General features: G+C 42.4%; 1 protein-coding gene across 1 annotated transcript in view; it reads left to right on the top strand.

The window, feature by feature from the left end:
• Positions 1–24768, top strand: part of LOC145414186 (tRNA:m(4)X modification enzyme TRM13 homolog) — a 382509-nt gene that overhangs the window by 92747 nt on the left and 264994 nt on the right. Inside the window, exon 5 of the mRNA XM_080283763.1 lies at positions 23904–24104. Coding sequence (XP_080139889.1) covers positions 23904–24104 — 201 coding nt within the window. The remainder of the gene's footprint in view (positions 1–23903; positions 24105–24768) is intronic.

Genomic DNA, 24768 nt, shown 5'->3' with positions numbered 1-24768 from the left:
CTTCTTCTCCAGAGTCAAAACCACTCTCTTCCTCTTCTCAGGCGGCGGGGCCATCATCACACACACGAAGGAGGGGCAAGAGAGCCTGCAGCAGGTAAGGCACCACCACAAAAGCGAGCACGTGGGCGGCCATGACGACAAACATGTACACACAACAAGAGACGGGCGGTAAGTGGGGAAGATGCAGGGGCGCTCTAGTGGATGTCGGCGGCAGAACGCACCAAAACACAGCTCGCCCACGCCGTGTGCGCCAACTTCAAATTACGGGCAGGAAAAAGTTGGATTTTTTTCGAATTTTTTTCGGTTTTTGGCCCATTTTGGGAATATTCAATCCCGGGACAAAAATGTCCAGTTATTGGGTATGTCCGGAAAATGGGCGTCCGGATATTGGAGGGATTACTTATATATATATACAGCATATATATATATATATATATATATATATATATATGTGTACAGTAACCTCTCAACTAACACGAGTTTAAAAAACTCATTTTCATTTTAACAAGAGCAGATATTTAACCCGAGGCATCCTGTCGACATATGGATACGTTGGAACATTTTGCATTTGCCAGTCCTGACGACATACTGGTACGTTGTGCAATTGCAAGGTTCATAATTTGCACAATTTTCAATTTTCGTCGTGATTTTTCGTACGTATACACGGGACACCTTCCTCTATTCCTCTACAAGATGCCAAGCAGGGACAATGCCTTACACCGCATAACCTCCCCTCCCCCCTGCATGCCATTGTCTTGGCAATTCACCTGTTACCAGTGACCTGGCCAATAAAGACATTGAGGGCCAGAGTGATTCCCCAATTGATGAAAATGTGGAGGACAAAGTTTACATAGCATTAGGGGAAGAAACAGTCAGAAATGATGATCAGGTAATGTGGCAAAAAAAGGTCAGGTATGGTGATGAGTTAGTGAGTGAAACAATGCTTATAATGCCTATATTACTGTTTGAAAACCAATATACTCTCGTACTACAGATAAATTCGTACCAAGTAAATAAATAAATACCGTTTATGAGTGGTGTGAAATAGTTACCCTCCCACAGAAGTCGTTTTGTTTGGTGCCAGCCTGTTAGAAAACCCAGTCAGGTAAGGAGGTACTGCTACCTGAATCGAGTATTTTAAACGTCAGGTGAGCGATTTCCCTATGAATTTTCAATGTTTCATGAAAAGCGGAGGTTTTAGCCAAAATAAAATTTTTCGAAAATACCTCTGGATTGGGGGGTGTCGGAGGTGCGAAATAGCTCGGGACGTGACGGGTTAAGGAGGTATGTTTAACTAACAAGGGTTTCTCGATTTAACGCGACTTCACACTTACGTAATGGTTTCAAATTAGCCGCACGCGCCTTGGACAGTCCCGAGCTGATAGACCGTGTGTGGCAGTTTATGCATAAATACAATTTTTTGTTTGTTGCTTAAACTGGTTTTATTCAAACTATAATATTTGAAAATGAAGTTTGGCCCCATTCTGAGCAATTTGGTTCGTTTTCGGACAAAATTTGGCCAAGAAAGTGATGGCAAATCTAAATTGTTACAACTTGATGCTGCAGAACAGAAAGAAGAAAACCACTCAGACCAAGATAGAGCAGTTCTTTATGAAGAAGACAGAAAACTTAAGGGAGGTATCTTCATCACCAGTAGCACGGGAGTCAGAGGAAGAGGAAGAGGAAGGACAGCAGAGCGAGGAGGGACAACAAATTTAGGGTGGGGAGAGGCGGTAGGTGGGGTAATGGGGTGAGGAGGGACAGTAGCAGACGACGAGTGATGCATAGATGAAGTGAGGCTGTGTGTTATTATTGTTTGTGACCTACTTACTGTAATAAAAATGTTGCTTTTACTGTAGTGTTTTTATGACCTACTAATGCATTAATAATGTTGAGGAACTTTCACAATGCCGTGAATGAAGCAGAGTTGAAAGAAAATCCACATAAAAAACAAAAACAGTATGTATTTGGGGTGAAGTAAACAACGCTTCGGCCCAACTAGGGTTCAGATGTTGTTTATTTCTCCCCAGATACACAGTTTTTGTTTTTTACGTGAATTTTCCATCAAATTAATATTGTTGCTTTTAAGTTTAAAGTAGCATAACTCCTCAAATGGGTAGACTTTCCCAGAGTCCAGGAATGTAACCCCCATTATTACCATTGTTTCTTATGGGAAAATTATGTTTAAAAAATGCGTTTTTAACTAATGCAATCTCTCCAGCAACCAAACTCTTGCGTTATTTGAGAGGTTACTGTATATATATATAGTATATATATCCATCTCTCCATCATCCAATCCTACATTGACCCATGAGGAGCGTAGGAGCCCGGGGCTAGGCAGTTGGTCCCGACATTTAAGATGAGAGTGACCAGCCTCACTCATCCGTGAGGGGCATTACATGAGCAATCAACCCCAACCACCCCAGTATCCATGCTTGTCGTAAAAGGCAACTAAAAGGGTTGGTGGAGGGTTAGTGCCCCTCCCTGGAAAACAACTAACTAAAAAGACAAACAAGAAGCCTCGGACAAGGACTGACCAAACAATGACGACCCAGGACTGGAAAAAGGACTTGGCCACCCCAAACGGGATTGAGGCGTCTGGTAATAGATACAGTATATATATATGTGTATATATATATATATATATATATATATATGTGTATATATATATATATATATATATATATATATACAGAACATATATATATATATATATATATATATATATATATATATATATATATATATATATATATATATATAATATAATATATATATATATATATATATATATATATATATATATATATACACAGTAATACCTCCATATACGATACCCCTAGATGTGATACCCCTACTTAACGATGGGGGTAGAAATACTGTACCACCATACCCCTCCTAACGATGGCCAAACTCTGGTTTAATGATGGGTTTTGATTTTTTTTTACCGATTTTGATGATACCTTAGACTAAACTTGTGTGTTTAGGTTGATTTATAAAATGTTATTAGACTTAGATTAATGTATTTTAGCCACTGGTGGGGTGAACATTATTGTTTTGGGGTACAATTTATTAAGCTTTAGTTTTCCAGACTTATATTTGATGATTTTCGGTTTTTATTTGTTGGTTTTAGTAAGTTACAGGTGTTAGGCTTTCATTAGCATACTTGACAGCTGTCAGGCCATTTAGATTGGCTTTAAACTTGTTTTGGGGCTCTTTTGGGTGGGTTTTGGGCCTGGTTTGGGGGGAAATCCAAGGCTGGTAAACGCTCCACATTACATGTTAAAAGTACCCCGATATACGATATCCCACCTAATGATGGGGTTTTACCTAACCAATTACATCATTAAACTGGGGTATGCCTGTATATATATATATATATATATATATATATGTACAGTGCTCGTCAGAAGTATCGAGCGCCCTTCGTCCCTCCTACGAAACAAACCTTTCAACATTGAAAAAACATATAAATAATGCATTTTATTTACTTTTAGTTCTTCGTAGTAGGGCGGAAGTAGTGGCAGCGATGAAGAATATTAAGTTGGGAAAGGCCCCTGGAATTGATGGAGTGTGCGGTGAAATGCTTAGGTATGGGGGTGAGATTGTTGTGGAGTGGATATGGAAGTTGTGTAGATTGGCTTGGGAAGAGGGAAGGGTTCCTGAGGACTGGAAATCAGGTATAATTGTTCCTTTCTACAAAGGAAAAGGAGAGAGAGAAGTATGTGGTAACCATAGGGGTATTTGCCTACTTAGTGTGACTGGTAAAATATATGGTAGAATACTCATTAATCGGGTTAGGCATATGACAGAGGAGCTAGTTGGAGAAGAACAAGGGGGATTTAGGAAGGGAAAAGGGTGTGTAGATCAGATATTTGTTCTAAGATGTTTAGTGGAGAAGTATCTAGAGAAGGGAAGGAAAGTGTATGCTGCCTTCATGGACTTGGAGAAAGCTTATGACAGAATAGATAGGCAAGGTATGTGGAAGGTATTAAGAATATATGGAGTGGAGGGGAAATTGTTGAGTGCTGTGAAGAGTATGTACGAGGGAGCTAGGGTTACGGTGCGAGTGGATGGGGAGCTGAGTGAGTTCTTTGATCTCAATGTGGGACTGAAACAGGGTTGTGTGATGTCTCCATGGCTGTTTAATATATACATGGATGGGGTTGTAAAGGAGGTGCAGGGTAGGGCAGTGGATGTGGGGGTGGCTCTAGTGAATGAGGGTGAGATTTGGAAGCTTCCGGTGTTGCTGTTTGCTGATGATACAGTATTGTTGAGTGAAGATGAATGGGAGTTGCAAGGTTTGGTGAATGAATTTGGGACAGTGTGAAAGAAGAGGAATCTGAAAGTTAATGTAAACAAAAGTAAAGTTATGGTGTTTGAGAGGAATGAAGTCACAAAGTGTGCAGTGAGGTTGGATGGTGAGGATATGGAGAATATGAGTGCATTCAAGTACTTGGGTAGTGTGATGAGTAAGAATGGAACTTTGGGGGATGAAGTGCGTGAAAGGGTACAGCAGGGAAGGAAGGTTGTTGGTACACTGAAAGCAGTGATGAGAAATAGGGAGGTGAGTATGGAAGTTAGAAGTCACTGCATGATAGTATTGTGATCCCTACCCTGACGTATGGAAGCGAGTCATGGACCTTGCAAGAGGGGAACAAGCCAAGAGTGAGAGCAGTGGAAATGAGTTACTTGAGAGGAGCATGTGGAGTGACGTGGAGGGACAGGTTGACGAATGAAGAAGTAAAGGAACGCTGTGGGATGGATGTGGATGTGGTTGAGAAGATTAGGAGAAATACACTGAGGTGGTTTGGACATGTGAAGAGAATGGAGAATGAAAGACTGACTAAGAGGGTGTATGTAGGTGAGGTGGAGGGAGGGAGAGAGAGAGGTAGACCGAGGATGAGGTGGAGGGATGGAGTTGAGAGATATATGAGGGAGGGGGGGATGAGTTGGGGGGAGGGTAGTCAAATGGTGGGTGACAGAGCGACTTGGAGGCGTTTTGTCTGCGGCCACCCTTTGCAGGATTAGGGCATCGGGCTATAGATAGACAGATAGATAGTTCTTCGTAGGGTATCCTTTATGCTTCTTCATGGACCTGAGATGTCTTGGAAGTGAAAGGGCGAGGTTCCTGAGGTGCTGGAGGGGTATTTTGTCCCAGGAGTCACGAATGGCGGCTTCCAGCTTAGACAGAGAGCTCACGTCCTTCCCTTGGAGATTCTTCTTTACGAGGTACCAGAGGTTTTCTATCGGGTTGAGGTCTGGGCTATTGCCTGTCCAGTCATTCATGAATGATACCTCACAGTCACGAGGCCAATTGGTGACCGATTTGGCCTTATGAGCAGGTGCACCATCCTGCTGAAACACTTGTGCACCTGTGAGCTCGAAGGAGTCTGGTAAATGATCACACAGAAGCTCCAGATAAACGTCCTGTTTCACTCTGCAGTTCTTGGGAAGCACAACAAGCTTCCCCAAACCTTTACCAGAAAAACAACCCCATGCCATGAGTGAATCAGGATGTTTAACTGTGCTTTCCACATAACGTGGGTCAAGCGGGTCACTACCTTTGCGCCGGTACACACGTGCTCCTCAGTTACAGGTAACACTAAACGTTCCCTCATCAGACCACAACACTGACAACCATTGCTTCTCACCCCAGTTAAGGTATTTGTTAGCAAAGGCAAGCCTATGAAGTCGCTGGTAATGTGTGAGAAGAGGCTTTCTCACAGGCCTGTGACTTGTGTAACCAAGTTCATGGACCCTTTGAGACACTGTGCGCACAGAAACCTCACCAAACACTTCTGGGTTGCTCTCCTTTATTTTCCTTGCACTCACACAAGGATTAGACTCCACTGTATGTTTTAAAACATTAACAGACCTCGGGGAAGTTTTCCTGGGCCTACCAGGCCGCGGTTTCTTTGTGGGAATGTCACCACTGTTTTCCACTCGAAAACGGACGCACCACCTACGCACTGTCAATCGAGCCACGCCAACCAATTCACTAATTTCCTTCATTTGGTGGCCTGCTTCCTTTAGAGCAATGATCTGGGATATGATTTCACTCGATAGTTCACGGGTAGGTGCCATAACAAAGTGACGAAACCCAAAACACTGCGGGGCACTCGGTAAAAACTGGCGCAAAACTAGAGGGAGACGCGGTGGAGTTCCTCTCTCTCAGGCAGCTCGTAGGCAACTGAGGCGGGAACCAACCAGCGCGTAGGAAGGCCTCAGGCTACCGTGACGTCATGCTAGCACCGCAAACATCTGGCTCAATTTTTAGTACCAAAAACAGGTGATTCTTTTTTGGCCATAAGTATTGCGCGCCCTGCCATAGGCGCTCGATACTTCTTACGAGCACTGTATATATATATATATATATATATATCATCAGCAGCAGCAGCAGAAGCAGCCTTTACAAGTCCACTGCTAAACAAAGGCCTCCCCCAACCTTCTCCACAAATTCCTTGACTGAGGCAGTATTTGCCACGTTTTCCCTGCAAATTTCTTTATCTCATCTCTCCACCTCTTGGCTGGCCTTTTTCTGCTACGTGTACAATATCATGGTGTCCAGTCAGTCAACCTCTTGCTCCATCGGTTACCGCTTATTCTTGCTACATGGCCTGCCCACCTCCATTTTTGTTCTTTTATAACGTCATTAATATCTTTGACTTTAGTCTGCTGTCTCACCCAAGTTGATCTATTCCCGTCTCTTAAAGATATTCCCAACATTGACCTTTCCATTGCCCTCTGAGAATGGATTAATTTATTTTCCTTCGATTTTGTCAGTTTCCAGGTCTCACAACTACATGTCATAGCTAGAATTATAATTTTGTTATATACTTTTCGTTTCATACATGTGTATATATACATATATTGTAGTAGAACCCCAAAATTTATACACAGTTCATTCCTGTTGGCTGTACAAGTTACGAACTATTCAGAAACCAAATCATTTTTTTCCATAAGAAACAGTGTATTTTGCTTTAATCCATACATAAAACCTTTAAAATAAAGAAATATACCCTGTAGATCAGTGTTTCTTAACCTTTTCCGACCTCAGCACCCCCTGTAATAAGGTCTCAGTCCAGCCGGCACCCCTTTACATCTAGTTACTGGGACTACAGTTGCTACACTACTGCAGGGTTAAAGTAAAGTGAAGTACTGCCTAAAAGTTTGTTTTATACATTCTCAAAAAAAAAAAAAAAAAAAAAAAAAAAAAAAAAAGGATGCCAATACAAAGCAAAACCAAAAGAAAAAAAATAAGGCAGCATTTTCCAGCACCCCCAAAAATTGATTTCAGCACCCCAGGTTAAGAAACACTGCTGTAAATGATATAAATGATAATTTTACTGCATCTTGCCTGTACTGAGGAGAGCTGATGGCGAAAGTGGATGGATATGGAGAGGAGGAGGAGGGGTGTTAGTTTTTGAAAAGGGAGTCACCTTCCATGAAAACTGTAGGTGACTCCCCTTCTGGTATTTTTTCTCTCTTCTGTCCCTTTGGACGAGGAGATTCTTGGGATTGGGGAGATGTTTGGGGCTGGAGAGATGCTTGGGGCTGGGAAGATACTTGGGGTTGGGGCATTGCTTTGGGTTCTTTAATGGTAAAGAACATGTCCAATGTTGTCTTCTGTTGATGACTTTTCTAACAAAAATACGTAATTTATCACAAAGTTTAATGGAGCCTGTTTGACTGATGAATAGCTGGCGGAAGACAAAGTGGGACTGACAACCATGTGGCACCTATGACGCTGCATCTCTTAGTGCAAATAGTGGGTCGCCGTACGAAAACTGGAGCGATTTTTGGACGAAAAAGCTGTACAAAAACCGAGTTGTATGAGTAGAGAAGCCTAAAAATTCCGGGGTTCCACTGTATATAATGTATATGTATACAGTAATCCCTGTACTTTCCGGACAGCCCACTTACTGAACATTGTGGGCCTGGACCTTCGGAACCCAAAAATGGCCAAGAAAAAAAAAAATCCCCCCCAAAATCCGAATTTTTTCCCACCTGTAATTTGAAATTGCCGCACAGCGCCGAACAGCTGTTACGCCATGGACCCTTCACCCCTTCCTTCCTCCCCCCTTCCCCCTCCCCTGTCAGGGTTGCCATTTGGTATTTTTCTATCTATCTATCTATAGCCCGACGCCCTAATCCCGCAAAGGGTGGCCGCAGACAAAACGCCTCCAAGTCACTCTGTCACCCACCATTTGACTCCCCTCCCCCCAACTCACCCCCCCCTCCCTCATATACCTCTCAACTCCATCCCTCCACCTCATCCTCGGTCTACCTCTCCCTCTCCCTCCCTCCACTTCACCTACATACACCCTCTTAGTCAGTCTTTCATTCTCCATTCTCTCCACATGTCCAAACCACCTCAGTGTATTTCTCCTAATCTTTTCAACCACATCCACATCTACCCCACAACGTTCCTTCACTTCTTCATTCGTCAACCTGTCCCTCCACGTCACTCCACATGCTCCTCTCAAGTAACTCATTTCCACTGCTCTCACTCTTGACTTGTTCCCCTCTTGCAAGGTCCATGCCTCGCTTCCATACCTCAGGGTAGGGATCACAATACCATCATGCAGTGACTTCTTAACTTCCATACTCACCTCCCTATTTCTCATCACTGCTTTCAGTGTACCAACAACCTTTCTTCCCTGCTGTACCCTTTCACATACTTCATCCCCCAAAGTTCCATCCTTACTCATCACACTACCCAAGTACTTGAATGCACTCACATTCTCCATAGCCTCACCATCCAATCTCACTGCACACTCTGTGACTTCATTCCTCTCAAATACCATAACTTTACTTTTGTTTACATTAACTTTCAGCTTCCTCCTCCTACACACTGTCCCAAATTCATTCACCAAACCTTGCAACTCCCATTCATCTTCACTCAACAATACTGTATCATCAGCAAACAGCAACACCAGAAGCTTCCAAATCTCACCCTCATTCATTAGGGCCACCCCCACATCCACTGCCCTACCTTGCACCTCCTTTACAACCCCATCCATATATATATTAAACAGCAATGGAGACATCACACACCCCTGTTTCAGTCCCACATTGAGATCAAAGAACTCACTCAGCTCACCATCCACTCGCACCGTAGCCCTAGCTGCCTCGTACATACTCTTCACAGCACTCAACAATTTCCCCTCCACTCCATATATTCTCAATACCTTCCACATACCTTGCCTATCTATTCTGTCATAAGCTTTCTCCAAGTCCACGAAGGCAGCATACACTTTCCTTCCCTTCTCTAGATACTTCTCCACTAAACATCTTAGAACAAATATCTGATCTACACACCCTTTTCCCTTCCTAAATCCCCCTTGTTCTTCTCCAACTAGCTCCTCTGTCATATGCCTAACCCTATCAATGAGTATTCTACCATATATTTTACCAGTCACACTAAGAAGGCAAATACCCCTATGGTTACCACATACTTCTCTCTTCCCTTTTCCTTTGTACAGAGGAACAATTATACCTGATTTCCAGTCCTCTGGAACCCTTCCCTCTTCCCAAGCCAATCTACACAACTTCCATATCCACTCCACAACAATCTCACCCCCATACCTAAGCATTTCACCACACACTCCATCAATTCCTGGGGCCTTTCCCAGCTTAATCTTCTTCATCGCTTCCACTACTTCCGACCTACTGATCTCTTCCTCCCTCCTCTCATCTCTTCTTCTCCCAGCCATTCCCCAACCACTTATACTCACACTGCTCTCACTCTCTACATTCAACAAATCCTCAAAGTGCTCCTTCCATCTCCTCAATTTCTCTCTCTTCTCCACCAGCAATCTATTATTCCTATCTTTCACTCCCCTACTATTTCCCCTTTCACACTGCCTTACTTTCTTTACCTCCTTCCAAAACAATTTCTTACTCTCCCTCCATTTCACACTCAGATTCCTCCCAAACTCTTCATCCACTTTCTTCTTACTCTCCTTCACCAGTCTCTTAACCTCCCTTCTCCTGCTCACATATACCTCTCTCTTCTCTCTCTCATCTTCTCCCCTACCTCTACTCGCCAACCATTCATTACCAAATATTGGCCAATTTGGTAATGAAAAATTCGTTTGGTAGTGAATCAGAATAATGCAATACCAAACTGATTTTTCACATGTGTGAGGATACACAGGATGGAGATGGTGGATTGTTTGCTCTCTCTGATTAATCTGCTAGCTTATGTAGCGTGAAAATAATCAATATGCTGTTAATTATAAGAAGAGTGATTACATGAATTTCCACTTGTATATATAATTAGTGAAGAATAAATGCTAGCTTTATGAATTTGGTAATGAAAAGTTAAATTTGGTAATGAAAATTGGGGAGTTTGGTAATGTGGCCGTTGAGATCTGGCAACTCCGTTACCCCATCATCAACAGTCACAGCCTAACTCCGATCAAGAGCAGATGCTTATCCTAATGGAAGCCACATGTGCTCTTTTTTTGTGAATAAACTGTGAATAAACTGCAATACCTCGCCACTAGACCACACGGGAATTTACAGTGTTGTGCAGTGTTAAGAAATTAGAATTTAGAGTGCAAAGGATTAACTGTGGAGTGCACACTGGCGGTTGAAACTGTCAGTTGAAACTGGTGTGGTGCAAATAACAATGTGCAGTGTTAAACGATTATAACTCACAGTGCAAAGAATTACTGTAAGTGCAGCACAACACTGGATTACTGTACGTGCTTCAAGAGCATTTCACCACTGCCAAAGCCAGAGAAGGCAGCCACAGACGTGCTGTAAGTACCCTGACTTCCTTTTCATTTATTTCATGTTTTATGTCCATTATTGGTGTGAATAGGGTCTTGAATAGGTTTAAATATGTCCGGTAGGGAGTTATTTAGGTTGCTTTCAAGGTTAGGCTGGGTTAGGGTCCTTAAGTACCAATCCAGGAGCCAGGGACTTGTTGTAAGTACCCAGAATATTTAATATTGTATAAACTCACCTCTAAAACCTCATTTTCTGGTTCTTTTGCATTTATTTCAGTCTTTTATATCCCATATTGGTGTGATTTGGGTCTTAAATAGGTGCTATGCATGTCCAGTAGGGAGTTATATAGGTGTTTTTCTGAGTCAGGGTAGGTTAGGGTCCATAAGTACAAGTCCAGGAGGCTGGGGCCCACTTTCTGGACGGGACCACTTTCCGGACATGCTTTTGGCTCTTTTACATCAGAAAGTGGAGGAATTACTGTATATAATATATGGTGAACTAAGTGAATTTTTCTCTTTGAAAGTTGGTTTGAAACAGGGATGTGTCATGTCTCCATGGTTGTTCAATCTGTACATGGATGGGGTAATAAAAGAGGTACAAGGTAGGGTAGTGGATGTTGGAGTGGCCCTGGTGAGAGAGGATAGTGTTTGGAAACTCCCTGTACTGTTGTTTGCAGATGATACTGTGTTGTTGAGTGAAGACGAAGGGGAGCTGCAAGGCTTGGTGGATGAGTTTGAGAGAGTGTGTAAGAAACGGAACCTAAAGATGAATGTAGGGAAGAGTAAAGTGATGGTCTTTGAGAGAGGTGAAGTCAGTGAATGTACAGCGAGGTTGGATGGTGAGGAATTGGAAAATGTGAGTACGTTTAAGTATTTGGGTAGTGTGATGAGTAAGGATGGAGGTTTGGAGGGTGAAGTGCTTGAAAGGGTACAGCAGGGAAGAAAGGTTGCTGGTTCCTTGAAAGCAGTGATAAGGAACAGGGAAGTGAGCATGGAAGTAAAAAAGTTACTACATGACAGTATTGTGATACCAACTCTAACATATGGAAGTGAAGCCTGGACATTGTTGGAAGGACACAAGTCAAGAGTGAGAGCAGTGGAAATGAGTTATTTAAGGGGAGCCTGTGGAGTCACGTGGAGAGACAGGCTGACGAATGAGGATATAAAGGAGCGTTGTGGTGTGGATGTGGATGTGATAGGAAGCGTTATGAGGAACACACTGAGGTGGTTTGGCCATGTGGCGAGGATGGAGGGTGAAAGACTGACGAAGAGAGTGTATGTGAGTGAGGTGGAGGGTGGAAGAGGGAGGGGGAGGCCGAGGATGAGATGGAGGGATGGGGTGGAGAGGTATATGAGAGAGGGGGGTGTGAGTGGGGAGCAGGGCAGTGAAATGGCGGGGGACAGGGCGACTTGGAGGCGATTTGTTTGTGGCCACCCCAAACGGGATTGAGGCGTCTGGCAATAGATAGATAGATAGATAGATATATATATCTCCATCCATCCATCCATCATCCAATCCTGCATTGCCCCATGAGGAGCGTAGGAGCCCGGGGCCAGGCAGTTCGTCCCAACATTTAAGATGAGAGTGACCAGCCTGACTCATCCGTGAGTGGCATTACGTGAGCAATAAACTCCAACCACCCCTTGGATATAAACCTGCACCGGCTCAATCCGATTGCAGCACAGTAATTACCCACTAAACCACCAGGTGCCAATATTTGGTTATATGGTTACCACTCAGCATAGTAAATGGTTTCCTGGTATACAGGAAACCATTTGGGTTGTCACTCAGTGTTGAGTCACCCCACAGGCAGATGGAAGAGGAAAGAATGAAGGAAAGAAAGACAGAAGAAGAAGTGTAAAGTTACCCACAGGCAGAAGGACAAGGAAAGAGTGCCGGAAAGAAAGACAGAAGAGGATGGATGGAAACAAGGATGGAGGAGAGGAAAGGGTAGACACCCGACAGCAGCACTACATTGAGTGAGTGGATGGTGAGAGCCCCCACCTACCACAAATATATATATATATATATGAGAGAGAGAGGGGTGTGTGAGTTGGGAGCAGGACAGTGAAATGGCAGGGGACAGGGCGATGTGGAGGCAATTTGTTTGTGGCCACCCTGTACGGGATTGAGGCGTTTGGCAATAGATAGAAATGTCTAAATATATACACTATATACATAGTCATCACCCTTCCTCTTCTTAAAAAATTTTGGTGGGTCCACATTTACCTAGAAATTTCATTCCACTTGTGTTTTCATGGCTCTGTTGAGAGAGGGAGAGAGAGACAGACAGACAGAGACAGAGAGGCAATAGTACATAACACTTCTGACACCCGCACAGAGATCAAAATCATCTGTGTGGTCTTTGTGTAAACATTGTCTTGGGGGAGGCAGTGGCTCAGTCGGTAGAGAGGTGGCCTGCAGTCCTACCAGACCCAGGTACAGATCACCGCTGGGCAGGGAATAGTTTAAGGATTTGAATTTCATATAAAGCAGATTTTACCGATCTACCAGAAGACCCACTGACACGTTGTAAAAATACCCCTGCTAATACCAATACATCAGTCTGGTATGAGACAGCCCTAGCATGTATTCAATATGGACGGTGGGTGTTAGCGCCGAAGTGGTGACATGTAGAGGTGTATGATGTGTAGGAGGACTACTGGGCCTTGGGAGCAGGCTGTGAAGCCTATGCCTAGAGTTGAAAACACACACACACACACACACACACACACACACACACACACACACACACACACACACACACACACACACACACACACACACACACACACACACGTGGTCATTGAGTTCCAGATGTTAATAGGGAACGTCGAGCCAAGAGACGAGCAACATAGACAGGGAAGATACAACTTTGGGAAAGCAAATTTTACAGGATTGAGAAACTTTTTTGAAAATGCGGATTGGAGAAAATTCAGAGAAACAAGAGAGATACAGAGGAAGTGGGATATCTTTTTAGACATCTATAATTTGGGAGTGGAAAAATTTGTACCAAGAGTAAGAGGGAAAGAAAACAGGAAAAAGGAGTGGTTTAATAGAAGGTGTATGATAGCAAAAAAAGAGAGATAAGGCGTGGAACAATTGGAGAAAGAGAGGTAACAACAGAACAAAGGAAGAATATAAAAGAACAAGAAATTAATACACAAGAATACGTAGAGAAGAAGAAAGGAATTTTGAAAAAGGTATAATAGACAAATGCAAGGACGAACCCAAACTGTTTTATAGATTTGTTAATGGCAAACTGAAACAAAAGGAAGGAATCACCAAACTGAAAGTAGAAGGAGAGGTCTTTAAGGATGCGGCAATGCAAGCAGAAATAATGAACAAATGTTTCCAGTCAGTTTTCACTAAAGAAATGGAGCTTGTGGAAGGGGAGGGAGTGATTAGAAATGTTTCGGTGATAAAAGATATGAAAGTGGATGTACAGGAAGTGTATAAATTACTGGAAACTCAAGATGTAAGGAAAGCCCCAGGACCTGATGGAATTTCTAATTGGGTACTGAAGGAGTGCAGAGAACAACTGGCCGATAAAATTCACAGTTTAATCGTATGCTCACTGGAAGAGAGGAAAGTGCCACAAGAATGGAAGAGGGCAAATGTGGTACCAATTTACAAGGGAGGAAACAGGGAAGAACCCCTGAATTATAGACCAGTGTCTCTAACCAGCATGGTCACAAAATTGTGTGAGAGAATCCTGAAAGACAGATGGATAAAATATCTGGAAGAGATGAATATTTTGGCTGAATGTCAGTTTGGATTCAGAAGTGGAAGGTCATGTGTTTCTAACTTGTTGAGCTTTTACTCAAGAGCAATTGAAGTGGTACAGGAGAGAGATGGTTGGGTGGATTGTGTGTACTTAGACTTAGAGAAGTCCTTTGACAAGGTACCTCATAAAAGACTAATGTGGAAACTAGAATATATAGGAGGACTGAAGGGGAAACTTCTGGAATGGATGAGAGACTTTTTGAGAGACAGACAGATGAGGACAGTAATAAAGGATAGGATGTCTGGATGGAGGGAAGTAACAAGTGGAGTCCTTCAAGGCTCGGTGTTGGTGCCAGTAATGTTCCTGATTTACGTAAATGATATGGTAGATGGAGTGAACAGTTATGCAAGTCTGTTTGCTGATGATGTAAAGATCTTGAGGAAGGTAGAGGTTGAGAAGGATTGTAAAATACTGCAGGAGGATTTGGATAGGATACACAATTGGAGCCGGACGTGGGAAATGAAATTTAATGTAAAGAAATGTAAAATATTGGAAATGGGTAAAAGTACCAGGAGGCCATCACTGAATTATTTGTTGGGTAATGAATTAATCACAAAAAGGAGAGAAGAGAAAGATTTGGGAGTGCTGGTCCAAGATAGTTTGTCACCAGAAAAGCACATTAACAAGATAGTTGGAGAGACTTATAAACTCTTGACTAACGGAAGAGTAGCATTTCATTATATGGATGAGGAGATGATGAAAAAATTGATGGTGGCAATGATCCGCCCCAGGTTAGAATATGCAGCGGTAGTGTGGTCCGCACACAAAAAGAAAGATATAAACAAGATTGAGAGAATACAAAGAACAGCAACCAAGATGGTCCCCAGTCTGACAGACCTGTCATACAGAGAGTGGCTGGAAAAACTGGATTTGCCTTTGTTAGAGGAAAGGAGAAAGAGGGGAGACATGATTGCAGTGTTCAGGACCATGGTGGGAGTAGATAAAATTGACAAAGAAGATCTGTTTTTTATGGGATAAGAGAGCAACAAGAGGACACGGAATGAAATTGAAAACGTCAAGCTGCTTGAAGGATATCAAGAAATATAGCTTTCCTTACAGAAGTATAGACTTATGGAATAGCCTGGACAAAGAGATTGTCCAGTCTAAAAACTTAAACGAGTTTAATGCCAAATTTGACTTATTGAGAAACAGCATTGGAAACCCACGAGCATAGTACATTCCGTGTATATCACAATTAGGTATATTAGGTAAATACTTAAATATTTGGAACGACTTAGACAAAGAGGTGGTGCATGAGAAAAACATTCATGTGTGTAAAGGTAGACTTGATGAATGTGGATATGGAGACAGGACAACACGAGCATTGCTCAATTCCTGTATACTACATATAGGTAAATACACACACACACACACACACACACACACACACACACACACACACACACACACACACACAAAAGAAAAAACAAAGAAAATGATGAGAGGGTAAGGGATGTAAATTTCTCTTGTACTTTTTCTCTTCCATTATTGTTTTCTTCATAACTTTTGGATGTGACTGGAAAAAGACTAAGAGAGATAAGTAGAAGAAACAGGATAAGAGAAAGAAAAAGAGAGAGATCAAAACTATGGTATCCCTTGTCAGCTTCCTCCTTTATTGAATTTTATTGTTTTCTTTTACAACCTTTGGATATAACTCAAAAATTAATAAGAAAGGGATGGAAGTAACAGGAGCAGGATAGAGAGAGAGAGAGAGAGAGCAAAACCATTCTCCTGCCAGTTGGATAGAGGCCAAAATCACCTGCCTGGGTGTTGCTAAGCATCTCACAGCAAGTGGATGAGGGACGCAATTTTCCTGTGTATTTTCTCTTTCAGGTTCCTGTTGTTTTCTCATATAACCTTGAATGTGGCTCAATAATAAGAGAGCGAGATAGAGGTAACAGGGGCAGGAAAGGAAAAAAAAGAGGAAAGGAGAGAGAGAGAGAGAGAGAGAGAGAGCGTAAAAGTACATATCCCTTCTGACAGACACACACAGACGAAAATTACCTGCATGGGCTTTGTATAAACATTGTCTCGGAAATAATAAGACAGCGTGGGACACAAATTTATTATATACTGAGTTTTCTTTTGATGTTTTCTTTTATAACCATAAGATGTTACACAAAAATAAATAAAAGAGAGGGACAGAAGTAACAGGAAGAGGAACAGGATATTGAAAAGAGAAAACAGGAAGAAAAAAAGTGGGAGAAAAATAGAGAGGGGAAAAGAAGAGAGACATATAAAGTAGTGGACATTCAGTGTGAGGTTTTATAATGAAAAAACATATCCCCTTGTATACAGGCCTGGCTATACTGGTTTGCGCAGTACCCTTAGTTCAATCAGGTATTGCCCAAACTGGTTATTATTTCTGATGGCTTTAAGGGATTCAAAGATGAGGCATTACTGAAGGAATTAATCTCTCCACCCCTTTCCTCAGAACAACTTATCACAAGGCCATCTCAGGTTTTCTCTGCGGTTTGTGTTTCTTCCTTATTGTGTCCATTTCAGTACTTTCTATTAACTTAACCATGCCTATGTGTGTTTCTGATACTTACCATAATAGTATACATGTACTCTGTTTAGTGGGTACAAATTACTGGAACTTTTGGGTTTAAGAGTGGGGTGGATGGTATCAATTATGATGAAGTCCATAGGTTCTGTGCTTTAATTATCGCACAGTTTCATTACGACACACTATGTTCAGTACCAATTATGTGTGATAACCAAGGGATCACTGTACGTGCCAGACAGAGTCAGTCCATCAGTTAACTGTCTAGGTTAAAAAAAGGGATGATAAACCCTTGTCACCTTTTGTTGTATAAAGACTATAAAGTAAGATGATAAACTCTTGTCACCTCTTGCTGTATAAAGGCTGTAAAGTTAGATTACTGCTCCAAGAAACTAAAGTAACCCAAATCACACCATGAAACTAAAGTCTACCAAAGAAGGACTACATGAATATGAACGCACACAGTTCACTGCTTCAGCACAAGATCCATCCTGCCCATGTAACTTCAAGCTGCATCACCCAACCACAAAGAAAGAAAGGAAAAAAAGAGAACTTTCCACCCCTATACAAAATGCCACATCATCATCTCACCTTCCCCGCCCAGCACTATGCATTGCAACTTTTTTATTGACACCTAGCCACCACAGTCATCCAAAACATCCAGCTTAACAACATCCTTCACAAACCTCCACAAAACATTCTTCCCTCAGAAACTGCCCTCCCTGGTGAGACAAGAGAGCACGTAGTCAGACTATGATATTGCCATCTCCTTTCCCTGCTTTCTTACCACCACAAAATACTTATCTCAAGCAGTCCAATGTTTCCTCGTTGCACTGTAGCCCCTCACTCTGCAGGCCACTTATGCATCTCATTTTCACAACACAGGTAGTCCTTACACGTAACATCTCTTATACTGAAGATTTATGGGAGCACCTGGTTTAAGTAGGTGGATTTCAGTCCACAGGGTTCAAGTCCAGATGGTCTGGGTCCCAAGGGCAACAGGAGACCCTTGTCAGGTGCTCCTCAGTACGTAATTCATCCAACCAACTTGATCCTATGTCAGTTCCTTTAGCCTCATCAACTTCCATGCAACACGCTATTGCACACTTATTTATCATATACCCAGTATATTCTCTGCCAACCACACCTCTTTTCACCTTCAGACTTTCTCACATAGACCCTCTGCTCTCTCTGGTAGACCATATCATTAAAGCACGTACTCATTTTAACGGAAATATCAAAAGACTTCGTTTCTATACATTTTTCATCAATCACAGAAAGGGTTAGATACAATAACCTCTTTGTCATGGGAGATCTGTCCATCATGTAAAATTATCCATTGATAGAGGTATCAATAAAAAAAAAAAAAAAAAAAAAAAAAAAAAAAGTGACCTCACTGAAAGGATTAATAATAATTAATACTGACGATGATCTATCTATCTGTCTGTTGCCAGATGCCATAATCCTGTAAGGGGTAGCCACAAACAAATCACCTCCACATCACCCTGTCCAGTGCCATTTCACTGTCATGCTCGCAGCTCACACACCCCCTGTCATATACCTCTCCACTCCGTCCCTCCATCTCATCCTTGGCCCCTCCCTCTCTGTCATCCCCCCTCCACCTCACTTGCATACACTTTGTTGGTCTTGCTCTCCATCCTCTCCGGATGGTCAAACCACCTCAGTGTATTTTTCTAACGCTTTCTGTCACATCCACATCAGCACCACAGTGCTCCTTCACTTCCTCATTTGTCAGTCTGTCTCTCCACCTACCTCCACATGCCCTTCTTGTATAACTCAGTTCCACTGCTCTCATTCTTGACCTGTGTCCTTCCAACAAGATCCAAGCATCACTTCCATACATTAGAGTTGGTATCAAAATGCTGTCATGCAGTGACTTTTTTACATCCATGCTCAGTTCCCTGTTCCTCATCACTGCTTTCAAAGAACCGGCAACTTTTCTTCACTGTTGTACCCTTTCAAGCACTTCACCCCCTCAGTTTACATCCTTACTCATCACACTATCCATGTACTTAAATGCACTCACATCTTCCATTTCCTACTCATTCAGCCTCATTGTACAGTCAGTGGCTTAATTTTTCTCAAGGACCATAACTACTCTTCACTACATTCACCATTAGATCCCGTTTCTTACACACTCTCCCAGACTCATTTTCCAAGCCTTGCAGTTCCCCATTGTCTTCACTTAACAATACAGTATCATCTGCAAACAAGAGTACCAGGAATTTCCAGACACTGCCCCCTCCTATTAGGGCCACTCCGATATCTGCTGCCCTACCTTCTGTCTCTTGTATGACCATATCCTTGTACAGATTGAACAGCCATGGGGACGTGACACATCCCTGTTTTAATCTAACATTCTGATAGATATATTCATTCAGAGCACTATCCACACGCACTACAGCCTTAGCACCCTCATACATACTCTTCGCGGCATTCACCAAATTTCCATTTACTCCATATATTCTTATTACTTTCTTCATTCCTTGTCCATCCACCCTGTCATATGCTTTCTCCAATCCATGAAGGCTGCATACAACTTCTTTCCCTTCTCTAAAAACTTTTCCTTTTAAGACCAAAGAATGAATACAGTATCTGATCTACGCAACCTCTTCTCTTTGTAAAACCTCTCTCTTCTTCTCCAGCCAATTCCTGTTATTTCCCTAACTCTGTCAGTAAGTATTCTACCATATACTTTTCATATTACGCTAAGAAGACAACTGCCCCTATGATTACCACACGCTTCTTTTTCCCCTTTTCCTTTCTACAGGAGAATAATTATACTTGACTTTCCAATCCTCCGGGACTCTGCCTTCCTCCCAGGCCAATCTGCACATCTTCCATATCCATTCTTCTGCTATCTCTCCCCCATCCTTCTGCGTTTCACCACATACTCCATCAAATCCTGGGCTTTCCCCATTTTGACTTTCTTCATTGGATCCACTACTTGCATCCTAATTATTTCTTCCTCTCCTCTCACCTTCCTCCTTTTCCCAGCCATTCCGCAACCATGTATACTTGCATTACTTTCATTCACCATGCTTAGCAATTCCTGGAATTGTTCTCTCCATCTGCTCTCTTTTTCTCCCTTCTCCACTAGCAATCTTCTATTTTTATCATTCACTTGCTTATTTACTTATTTATCACCTTGTCTAACTCTCTTTACTTCTTTCCAGAACATTTTCTTACATTCTCTCCACTTTACACTCAAATTCCTTCCAAATTTCTCATCCACTCTCTTCTTACTCTCTTTCTTATTGATCTTTTCACCTCTCTCTTCCTCTCTACTTATCACTTTCTCATCTTTCTCAATTTCCTCCACGCTCCTGTTTCTCATCCACTCACTATATGCTTTCTTCTTTTGCACCACAGCTTGTCTTATCTCTTCATTCCACCATGCTGTTCCTTGCATCCTCTTTCATCTTCTCTTCACCTCACACACCACCTCACATGCTGCACAGACTTCTTCTGCAAATATCTTGCACACACCTTCCATCTCCCCTATCTGCTCCAAATAATGTTTACCCAGTTGCTCCTTCACGTTTCTGTTATATTCCTCCTTTTTCCCATCCTTTTGCAACCTTTTTACCCTCTTTGTACGGACTACTTTCTCCTGTTGTTCCGTTCTCTTACTCCTCCATTTCATTTGAACTTTGACTTTCACCACCAAGTGGTGGTCAGAAAGTCCACTCCTCCAACATCTGTATCCTCTTGCATCCATTACTATCTATCTATCTATCTATCTATCTATCTATTGCCAGATGACTTAATCCCGTAAGGGGTGGCCACAAACAAATTGCCTCCATGTCGCCCTGTCCCCCATCATTTCATTGCTGTACTTCCAGCTCACACCCCCCTCTCTCCTATACCTTTCCACTCTATCCCTCCATCTCATCCTCGGTCTCCCTCTCCCTCTCCCACCCTCCACCTCACTCACATACACTCGCCTTATTAGTCTCTCATTCTCCATCTTCTCCACATGGCCAAACCACCTCAGTGTTTCTCCCAACGCTTCCTGTCACATCCACATCCACACCACAATACTCCTTCACTTCCTTATTTGTCAGTCTGTCTCTCCATGTGACTCCACATGCTCGTCTCAGATAACTCATTTCCACTGCTCTCACTCTTGACTTCTGTCCCTCCAACAAGGTCGAGGCTTCACTTCCATATGTTAGAGTTGGTATCACAATACTGTCATGTAGTAACTTTTTCACTTCCATGCTCACTTCCCTGTTTCTTATCACTGCTTTCAAGGAACCAGCAACCTTTCGTCCTTGTACCCCTTCAAACACTTCACCCTCTAAACTTCCATCCATTCTTATCACACTACCTAAGTACTTAAATGCACTCACAATTTGCATTTCCTTCTCATCCAACCTACTGTTCACTTACTGACTTCACTTCTCTCGAAGATCATAACTTTACTCATCCCTACATTTACCTTTAGATCCCATTTCATACACACTCTCCCAAACTCATCCATCAAGCCTTGCAGCTCCCTTTCATCTTCACTTAACAACACCGTATCATCTGAAAACAACAGTACAGGGAGTTTCCACACACTGCCCTCTCTCATTAGGGCCACTCCAACGTCCACTGCCCTACTTTGTATTTCTTTATAGCCCCAGCCATGTACAGATTGAACATCCATGGAGACATTACACGTCCTTGTTTCAATCAAACCTTCAGATAGAAAAATTCACTTAGTTCAGTATCCACATGCGCTGCAGCCTTAGTACCCTCATACATACTTTTCACGGCATTCAACAACTTCCCATTTACTCCATATATTCTTCTTTCCACAGTCCTTGTCTATCCACCCTGTCATATGCTTTCTCCAAATCCATGACAGCTGCAGACAACTTCTTTCTCTTCTTTAGAAACTTTTCCACTAAAGATCTGAGAATGAATATGTAATCTACACAACCTCTTCCCTTCCTAAAACCTCCCTATTCTTCTCCAACTAATTCCTTTGTTATTTCTCTAACTCTGTCTATAAGTATCCTACCATATACTTTTCCTGTTACACTAAGAAGACAAATGCCCCTATGATTACCACATACTTTTTTTTTCCCCTTTTACATTGTACATGGGAATAATTATACCTGACTTTCAATCCTCCGGGACACTACCTTTCTCCTAGGTCAGTCTCCACATCTTCCATACACATTCTACTACTATCTGTCCCCCATACATCGGCATTTCACCACACACTTCATCAATTCCTTGGACTGTCCCTATTCTAACTTTCTTCATTGCTTCCACAACTTCCATCTAATTGATTTCTTCCTCTCTTTTCACATTCCTCTATCTCCCAGTCATTCCCCAACCACTTACACTCACATTACGTTCATTCTTTATGTTCAACAATTCCTTAAAGTGTTCTCTCCATCTGCTCACTTTTTCTTCCTTCTCCACTAGTAATCTGACATTTTTGTAATTCACTCCCCAACTAATTTCTTTGGCACCCTGTCAGACTGTCTTTACCTCTTTCCAGGACATTTTCTTACAGTCCCTCCACTTTACATTCAAATTTCTTCCAAATTCCTCATCCACTCTCTTCTTACTTTCTCTTACTAATCTTTTCACCTCTCTTCTCTCTACATATAGGGGAGCGTGGTAGCTCGGAGGTAAGGTGTTGGGCTCGTAATCGTGAGGTTGCGAGTTTGCTCCCCGCCCGGTGGCTGCTGTGCTGAGAGGGGTAGCGCTTTCCTGTAACCCTAGCAGGGCTATATGATCTGATGAGGTCTAGCTCGGGGATTAATCCCTTCCTCTCTACATATGACTCACTTTTCCGTCTCTCAACATCTTCCACACCCATCTCTTATCCACTCACTAGATGCTTTCTTCTTTTGTGCCACAGCCTCTCTCACCTCTTCATTCCACCATATTGTTCCCTGCACCCCCTTTTGTCTTCTCTTCACCCCACATACCACCTCACATGCAGCACAGATTTCTTCTGTGAATATCTTGCACACATCTTCAACATCCCCTATCAGCCCCAATCCACATTTTCCCAATTGCTTCTCCAATTCCCTCTTGTATTCTGCCTTCTTTACATCCTCTTGTAACTTTCCATCTTTCTTGTATGAATACTTCCTCCTGTCCTTCCTATCTTCTGTTTCTCCATTTCATTTGGATCTTGATTCTGTTGATGGTCAGATAGTCCACTCCCTCAACCTCTATATACTCTTGCATCCATTACGCACCTCCTAATTCTATCATCCACACACACATAATGAATCATTGCCTTCCTTTCATTCAGCGCACCACTCACCCTTCTCATCACTCACCATGTATACCTGTGTATCATTTTGTGTGTAAAAAGGCTATTGGCTATCACCAACCCCCTCCCTGCACAAATGTCCACTAGAGCATTGCCATTCTCATCATCTTCTGCAAGCACACCACACTCACCAACTACCCCATCCACCTTCATATTCCCTTCTTTTCTATTCATATCTCCAGTCAAAAACACTCTCTCATTCCTTTCAAACTTTTCCATGCCTTCCACATTTATCCAGAACTCTTCTTTCACTCTACATGCACAATCTTGCATTGGCTATGCACGCACACAGTTGCCCACATTTGTAATCCAACTTTCGATCTTACCCACACAGTCCTTGAGCCAACGGTTCCATACTCTTGTATATTCTCCTTCCATCTTTTGCACACAACAATACATACTCCTTTTACCCTCTTGTTCTCACTCCTGTGCATATACCTCATCGATACTCCCATTCTGTCACAGTGATGATGATGATGAGTATAATATTAATGATGATGATGATGACTGATAATGGTGATAATATTGATGACGATGATGGCATTTCCTCTTGTCAGAGCTTGTGGGTGCCATAGATATGTCAGTGCTGCACCATGACACAGTGTTGGCAGCAGCACCTGGGGTAGCCGAGAGCAGCATACCTGGTGGCCTGAGGCACCTGGCCCAGAACTCCTCACTTCTTGGTCACTTGCAGAACGTTGGCCTCCTTGACACCTCACACGCTCGCACCTGCTACGTGGAATTTGGGGCTGGTAAAGGTTAGTCGATAGCCCATTTCACAGGTCGTGTACAGTAGCTGTATGTAATGCAATGTTCTGAGACCATCCTTCCTTTTGGTTGGGGCTTGATCATCCCCATATTTTACATGCTACTCAACCCAGTCAAACCAATGGATACTCACAGTGGGTAGTCTCATCTACTCAGTTTTGGTACTACTCAGAAAGAGATGGGCATGAGGATGTTTTAGTGTTCCAACTATTTTTAGACGAAGGTACAGTAAATTGTCAATTATCCGGTATAATTCAGCCAATCCCCACGCAGGATATTGCAGAACATTGGATAATGCGTCGGTATCCTCTGTCAACAATCCATTTACGGTTGAGCTGGGTAATGTGTCACTACCCTAAGTAATAAGTCTCAACCCTCTATCCTAAATACTTTTCTACAATATTATCTATGAGTAAATGATTAAAATCAAACATAAAATACTGTACAATACAGTATTGATCCCGTACGCTCACGAGCACTGATTTCTGCTCAGGGATGTCCCCAATCCCCCCCTTTTTTTTTTTTTTTTTTATGCAAGGAAAAGGGGACCCAAGGCCAGGAGCCACAAGATTATTCCCTCCAAGAAAAGACAAAAGCAAGATAACAGAGAGCGAAATTCAAGATCTGTTCATTTTGATATGCCTGGACACACTG

The sequence above is a fragment of the Coenobita brevimanus genome, chromosome 13, assembly GCF_032717465.1.
Source record: "Coenobita brevimanus isolate Jiangsu-jjx chromosome 13, ASM3271746v2, whole genome shotgun sequence".
Classification (NCBI taxonomy): Eukaryota; Metazoa; Arthropoda; class Malacostraca; order Decapoda; family Coenobitidae; genus Coenobita; species Coenobita brevimanus.
The sequence above is the reverse complement of the archived record's forward strand: the minus strand, read 5'-3'. Positions and strand labels throughout refer to the sequence as shown.